The 8,413-nt window shown below is 32.4% G+C and overlaps 1 protein-coding gene across 1 annotated transcript; it reads left to right on the plus strand.

Annotated features, from left to right (window-relative positions):
* On the plus strand, positions 1–663 carry LOC115970121 (glycine-rich cell wall structural protein 1.8-like). The gene has a single exon (XM_031089793.1). It carries the CDS (start codon positions 1–3, stop codon positions 661–663), a length of 663 nt encoding a protein of 220 aa, XP_030945653.1.
* The last annotated feature ends 7,750 nt before the right edge of the window (positions 664–8,413 follow it).

An 8,413-nucleotide genomic window follows, 5' to 3' on the forward strand; every position in this document is an offset into this window, starting at 1 on the left:
ATGGCTACATGCAAAGTTGTTAGTGTTTTCCTCTTTCTGTTACTGGCTTTAGGCATTTGTTCTGCAACTAGAGCCTTACTTGAAAATGTTTTTGGAGGTTATGGTGAAGTTGTAGGGGAGCATGGCGTTGTTGGCTATGGAAGTGGTGGTGGTGGTGGTAGTGGAGTGGGCTATGGAGCTGTTGGGGGACATGGCAGAGGATATGGTGGTGGTGGAGCTAGTTATGGTGCAGGAGGGGCTGGACATGGAAGTGGTGGTGGTGAAGGAGGAGGTGCTGGATATGAAGCTGGTGGTGAACATGGAGCAGGATATGGTGGTGGTTATGGTGCCAGAGGAGAGCATGGGGCTAGCTATGGAGGGGGAGTTCGTGGCGGGAGCAGTGGCCGCCGTGGTGCAGGCTATGATGCTAGTGGAGCACATGTTGCTGGTTCTGGCAATCATGGAGGAGGCGATAGAGGTTTAGATAAAGGCGCTGACTGCAATACTGATAAAGGTTGTATTGGTCCTGTAAATGGTGACAGATATGGTACTAAAGTTGAACATGGCTGCGGTGATGGTGGTTGTCATGGTAGTAATAATAGTGGCAGCTATGGTTCCGAAGGGGAACATGGAGCAAGATATGGAGGAGGTGGTGGGAGTGGCGAAGGTGGCTATATCCCTTGAAAATACAACCATATGACACTCCCTCTAACCGAAACTTATTGCCCATGATACTCAAGAATACGGTTAATTTGGGAAGAAGGGAGCTTATGACTTCTTCCTTTTTTTTAATGAATAAGAGGGAGTTTATAAGTTATATAATTAAGTATTGATATATGCTATATGGATGTCAAGTTGGTAAGTTGTTATTGACAAATAAAAAAATAATGTAAGTGGGTCAAAAAAATAATTAATAAAAACTTTTCATATCAACCGTCGTAAAAAAATTATAAGAAAATTGTTGTGTTTATGGTACTATTCTGTTTAATATCCTATTCTTGATTATCTTGTCACTTAATTATATGGTTTACGATATTCAAATTATTAGAATTCTAAGATAATTCTCATTCCTAAATGGGTTTGGCTACAATTTACAGAGTTACGTCATCACGTGCATGAAAATAATATAACTGGCTGATTGACATGGAATTACGTAATGTTTTGATCAAATCAAACTCAAAAAAGCATAATCACTTCAGAATTTTCATAATTTTGTGGTTTGTGACTCCATTGGCTCCTAGCTGACGTTTTCACTGATTAATTAACTAATAATGATGGGCTTTGCTCTACATTTCGTAATTAGTGCTAAATGAAAAAATTATTATTTTTATCACAAGATGTTAAAATTATTACCAATTTTATTATAAAATGTTTACAAACCAACATAATAACGATGTGAATTTTTCCTGTCAAAAACACAAAAAAAGAATGATATGATTTATTGATTTGTGTCTTGATATTTTGCGCCACATAGAATAAAGGTCGTGCTGGGCACGTAACCTACTCCAAAGTGGAAAACTTTGGTTAGCAAACCTTAAAGCTAATTAATATGGAAAATGCTAAAATCACAAAAAAATTTACAAATTACTGATATGGTGAATGATTATTGGTTAATAAAAAATTTATATTAGTAATGGGCTCAGATGAAAACCAATATAAATTTACCACATCAATAATTATAAAAATATTATAAAATAATTTGTTACTATAACATTACTCAATTAATATATACATATAGATATACACATATATGACGTGTTTTTGGTCACTCTTTAGTGCTGAGGCTTTTCTCTCTTTAATAGAGAATGCTGCAACTTGGGTTAATAGAATAGATTTTCTCTATCCTTTGTTTTTTAAGAGTGCAATGTCATGGCATTGTTTTAGAGAAATTCAAGTTTCTCGTTGGATGTATTTTGGCTTTGGAATTTGTGAGTTTTTGGGTATTGCCGTTGTAATCCTCTTATTTTCTATGTGAAACTTTCTCCTCAACACAGCTCGTGGATGTAGGTCTAAGTCTGAATTGCGCAAATCTTTGTATTTCTTGTGTGATTGTATTTTTTATTATTATTTCTATTTCTATTTTGCATAAACTCTATTATTTGGTGACACACATAACAAATAAGTGTCATTTGCATAAACCCACTATCATTTTACATAGAGTTGCCACTTATTTTTAATTAAATAGAAAAATAAGAAACCATATGAAAAATACATCATTTTTATTGATATATTTGAATGTACATCATATGAAAAATAACTAGAACATTACATGACTTTGGTCCTAAATACAATCTAAGAAAATCACATGACTTTTATCCTAGTTACAATCTAGAAAATGAAAATTGCATTGAAAGCATTAATCTATAATCACTTGATCTATGTTCAAAGGCTAAGTTACAAGATAAGAAGGTGTTAGCCACCCATATTGCCTAACGAAACTAGTCTTCTAGACTAAGATGGCCAATGATCATGTTACATCATCCAAGCAAATAACATTTCATAGCGTCAAGGAGAATATTATCCAAGATTGAAATGAGTGATTGTGTGTGCATGGTGAAAAACCCTAGTTTAAGCATACCATCACATTTGAAAGGATTAAAAATTAAAGCATGGTGATGTGTGCTAGGTGCAATCCCTAATTCTAAGCATGTGATCAGAGTTCTTGAATTAGATGCATGGTGTTCACCCTTGTTATTAATATCGTATCGTTTCAGCCAAAATGGTCAGAAAATCTCGTATCGATATGCAAACTAGAATGAGAGCCCACCATGTTCCACCTCGGATAATATTTCAGCCTATTTCAGTGTGTTTAGGACATTCTAGGTTGTTTTGATTAATTCCAACCAAAATCTAATTTTTGACTGATATGAAATTTTTGGTCTTTTTTGTTCCAGTGATAGAAAATAGAGAGCTAGATGAGAGAGATAAAATGAAAGAAATTGTTGACAAAATAAAAATATGAGCTCACCTGGAACAGTTAACTGAAGGAAAGGAAAAAAAAATGGTGGGAAGTTGCAGTGACTAGTGAGGAAAATAAATGAAAACAAATAAACTGAAGAAAAAAAAAGGGAAAACAAGTAAAGATGCGGTGGAGTTTGAACATTGGAAAGGGAAGCATATAAATAAAAGAGTGAAGATATATAAGGCTAGTAGTACATGGGGGAGAGTGACGTGATGTTGGCAGATGAGGGGAGTAAATGAAGAGAAAAAGAAAAAGAAAAAATATTTTAAATATGTATTGGTCTAGGATTATAGGTTATTTAAATAAAATTTCAGAAATTTACATGTATTTTTTTTTAAGCGTGGTTGTTGTTTTATATTTATAATTATGTATAGTTTGATTTGTGATGTATTTTGGTTCTTATTTTTGGTTTACTATTGAATAATTTAATGTGGTATAAAATTATGTGGGTTATATAGGTTTAAGTTATGTCTGTCTGGTATATCTTCTCAACCAAAAAAAAGTTATGTTTGGTATAACGTTAATATTTTGTTATTTAAATGCAAACTCTGATAAATCCACCATTAGATTATATTTTCTTCAAATATCCTTTATGTTCACAAATTTTCAAGATAATCAAAGATCAATAACTATGTCATTAATTAATGTTTAACTTTTAAATTTTTGTAGTTTAAAATTATGCATAAAAGATGATTTTATGGATCCAATTGTAGATAACATCTGATTGACATGAAATTTAACATGCATGTTAAAAACATATAGGACATGTAATCCAATGGTAGGATTTTCAAAATATAAATTCAATAACAAGTTATTGGATGGTATAACATTACTTAAAGTACTTAAAGTTACACCAAGTGGCTATATAAATTTAAGCCACTTATACATTTAAAAATACTGAATAGTTGTGTTTTTTCATCTTGCTGGTTAAGTTTTGATATCTACTCATTGTTTCACATAAGATGTATATTAAAAAAAAAAAAGTATCATTGAGAAGAAAAGCATTGGTAAGGCGTATGAAAGAAAATGAGAAATTTGAGAAGAAAAGTATCCATAAGCTGTTTAAAGAAATCGTTCAGTGTTATTATTGCTACTTGTAGACATCTTATTTTGTACCATTTACAACCCGAGCTCCCATTCTCCAATAACTACCTCACTCGAAGGCCCAAGGTTAATTTAGGGTCCAATCTTGTAAATTTTGACTTAGAGGATAATTTTTGGTAAAGAAATGCGTAAGGAAAACCCTAAGCATGCATATACATACACGCATGAGGCACGTTAGGACCCACAACAAGGCGAACCCACGAGGGGTTTAAGAGAGACCTACAAAGTTAATTGGCAAGTGAGTTCAAGAGCTCTTTACACCTTAATGCACACATACAAATGCAATTTTATTAGAGGTCTATTCAGTTTTTTTTTTTTTTTTCCCTGTATTGATAATTTTCTAATTATATTATTGGTTTTCTACCTTGTACAAATAAATTTCTAAAATCTTATCACTATAAATATTTTTTTTAGATTAAATGGGATTTAAAGTTTATATTGGCTTTATAATAATTAATCTTTTCTATCTTATTAAGACATCATAGAAAATGAAAATCCAAACAAAAAAAAAATCTAAAAATAAAACACATCATGGAAAATAATAGGGGTTTGAGGGTCACTATTCCTAGTAATATTATGAAGTCAACCAAAAATCAAATTGCTTCATTTTTATATAGATTACAGATAAGTGAAGCAAATAAAGAAATAAAGTCAAGCAATTATAAAGCACGGAGAGAGAGAGAGAGAGAGAGAGAGAGAGAGAGAGAGAGAGAGAGAGAGAGAGAGAGAGAGAGAGAGAGAGAGAGAGAGAGAGAGAGAGAGAGAGAGAGAGAGAGAGAGAGAGAGAGAGAGAGAGAGAGAGAGAGAGAGAGAGCAATTTGCATTGGTCCAAAATAAACACACACAAAACTTGGTCCAAAATAAACACACACAAAACTAGAAGCAACTTCAAAGAAAGTTTTAGTAAAAATACTCTTTTAGAAAAAAGGGGGGCCGCAAGGTTTTCCGTAACAAGGACAAAGAAATTGAGGTTTGAGTTTTTTTTTTTTTTTTATGTTGGGGGGGGGGGGGGGGGACCTTGCTTTTGTTATTGTGAGAGAGAACAAGAGATGTTTGCCTTTTGAGAGATATCTACACTCTAGAACAGTAAAACTCCTACACACAAAGAAAAATGAAAAGTTGGGTAGAGAATGCCCAACCCCACTAAGAGTGATAGTCTTTTTTAAAATAATTTTCCTTTTCTTTTCTTTTTTTTTAATTCTTCACTAATATTTGGGACTTAATTATATTTTTCAAATAAAAAGAGATAAACATATTGATTAACACTTAAGCGTCTTCTTTTACTAGGGGCCTTAAATTATTGACTAAGAGCATTCACAGTAAAGAAGTTAAAATTTTTAGCATCTAGAAACTTAAAAAGCTACTTTATTATTTATTTTAACAACACACTTTACAATATACCCATCATTAAAACTTCTATTTTTCACATTACCTAAAAACTATTAATTTTTTCATTCATCTCTCTCTCTCTCTCTCTCTCTCTCTCTCTCTCTCTCTTGTTCTCTTCTCTCTGACTCTCTTCTTCTCTTTTTTGGCCTGTTTGGATGGAGGGAGGAAAGAGGAGGAGTGGAGGGGAGTAGAGTAGAGTTAGCTAAAAATAAGCTAATTTTGTGTTAAATCTACTCTACTCTACTCCCCCTAACTCCCTCTCAATCCAAATGGACCATTCATCTAAAGCAAAACCCACAACCCCACACTCACCACCTCCATAAACCCACAAACCCACAAACCCATAACTACCCATCACCACGCTCCAGCCATCCTCCACAAACCCATAACCCCCCACTCGCCACCTCCAAAAACCCACAACCCCACGCTTCGTCCATCCTCTCTCAGCAAACCTTGCTCTGGCCATCCTCTCTATCTAGCTTCCTTTCTTTTGATTTTGCTAAGGACCAAACTTCCTTTTTTTGATTTTGCTCAAGCCCAAACCCAAAATCTCAAGGTTTTCCTCTTGGGGTGAGAGAAGAAAGTCAAAGAAAGTCAAAGGCTGGTGAAAGAAGAAAAGGGAGAAGAAAGTGAGACCGATGAAAGGAGAAGAAAGAAGAAAAGAGAGAAAATAGTGAGAGAGAAGTATTAAAATATTATTATTCATCTAAGTATTGAACTACTATAGACTGTCATTAATGGCAGTCTACTGTAACTTAGTTGCAAAAATTTTTGAGCATAACAATCTTGTTGTAGTGTGTTTTTTGTGAAATAAGTTGCTAATTAAAATGAGTTTTTAGCAATTATACCTCCTTTGTTAGGAATGCTCTAAATTGCATACTGGTCATATTGTTACCTAACCCTGCCAGCTCTTGATCTACTGGTCATATTTTTCGTAATAATGGTGCACTTTGTAGTGATAAGATTCCTTTAGTCACCAACAAGGCAAATAACCCTTATTCCTCCTCCAATGATCCAACCCATTAAAAATGTCATCGGCTTCTTTTATATGTAAATTTGTAATCAAGATATATATATATATATATATATATATATATATATATAAAAGAGGCAGTTATAGTATCGCCACACCCACTTAATCAATATTCAAAATCGGTTAAATTTTATTAGCATTTTCACTTCTTCCTAAATACAAGAGCATCTTTTATCTTTTTCTTTTTTTTTTCTTTTTTTGCAATTAACCAACTCTTGCACTATGTTTATTTCGATGATAATGTTTTTAAAAAAAATGAGTCAATTTTTTAACAAAAATATCTCATTTTCTTATATTTAGTAGCAACCTTAAATGAGTTAAAAAACGATATCTTAACTTTCCTTATTTAGTTTGTTGTGAGATTGAGTTGTTTTTCAAAAATATTAATGGAAAACAATATCTAAAAATAAGTCATAATTTTTTTATTGACCAAAGTTAGTTTTTCATTGACTCATTTTTTCTAATGCTACCAAACACGGGAAAACACAAAAATATATCTTTACACAAAGTTTTTCAAAAAAACAAACGGAACGTTAAGCAGTTAAAAATTAAACTTAAGAGATTAACTAGTCAAATGTCTTGTCATCAAATTCTATTGTATCTATCCAAAAAAATAAAATAAAAACTACAATGGAAGGAAAATAATTTTAAGTACTGAATAGTTTCCATTCACATTATATTTTGTCAAGTAAAAATATGAATCGACACTAAGGACAGAAAACAAATTATAGTTCACATTCACTTGTATTTTGTATATATGTCAATTAATACTTTCTAATTAGTTGTTTATTTTGTTATTTATTACTTAACTTAATTTAGAATTAATTTTGTTTTCAATCTTTTATTTTAATCCTAACTTCTCTACCACTTAGATCCTTGTTTGGTTTTCTAGTGTTAGGGTCTGTTTGGTTAGGAAAAAAAAGTAGAGAGAAGAGAAGATAGAAGAAAAAATAGTGAGAAAAAATGTGTTTGATTGGGGAGGAAAGAGGGGGAGTGAAAAAGGTGGGGGAGGGAGCGAGTTTGATGAAAAATTACTCATCTACCCTCTCCCTATTCATCGTGATAGCCTTTTTTCTTTCTTTTTTGTTTTATCTTTTTCACGTCTATTATGTTTGGGCTTTTTATATAAACTTTTAGTTTTTTTCTTATATGTATATTTTTTCTTAATATTATGGGTATTGGAGTAAATTCACACAATTTACATTTTTTATCTTCTTATTTTTCTGTTCTACCAAATAAAAGAATTTTTTATCCCTCTACTTTTCCACCTCTCAACCAAATATCATGAGAGAAAACTAAAATCTATTTTATTCCTCACTTTTTTATGCCACCCTATTTTCTATCCCACTACTTATCTATCTCTCAACCAAATAAAGCCTTAGTTGTGCCAAATAATATCAGTAGGTCAAGATGGTAAACAAATTCATTATGCTTTACCCAAAACTAATGCAAACCCATGTGTTTTATTTAGGAGTTCAGTTCTTATGTTAAAACAGTCTATGTGATAGTTTTGATGGGAGCAAAAGCACAGGTTTTGAATATATAAAAGATTCAAAGTGTTCGAATTGTAGGTTCCAACAAACCTCCTTTAGGTTTTTGTAGTTTTCTCTATAAAAAAATGGTCGGCAATGAAAATAAAATCATCCTAAACAGTTATCGAAGATAAGTAATAATATAAATCGTTAGAGAAAATATACAAACATTCTCCACAAATATTATAAAGGAAAAGTTATGTTTAGGCAAAACTGGGGTTCTTAAGCTTACCTTGATGTGGAGGACAGCATACACACACTAGTGAGTGTAACAAGTCTTGATAGTGAGTTTCTTCATGTGGCATGTGTGTGTATACTGGACCACATTATGTGACAGCCATCTTATTTTTTGCATGTGCTCCAACCACTCTTTGTCCGAAAATGCGCTTTTTGAACCCCATTCTACTCCCATAC

Source organism: Quercus lobata, chromosome 12 (assembly GCF_001633185.2).
Source record: "Quercus lobata isolate SW786 chromosome 12, ValleyOak3.0 Primary Assembly, whole genome shotgun sequence".
Taxonomy (NCBI): Eukaryota; Viridiplantae; Streptophyta; class Magnoliopsida; order Fagales; family Fagaceae; genus Quercus; species Quercus lobata.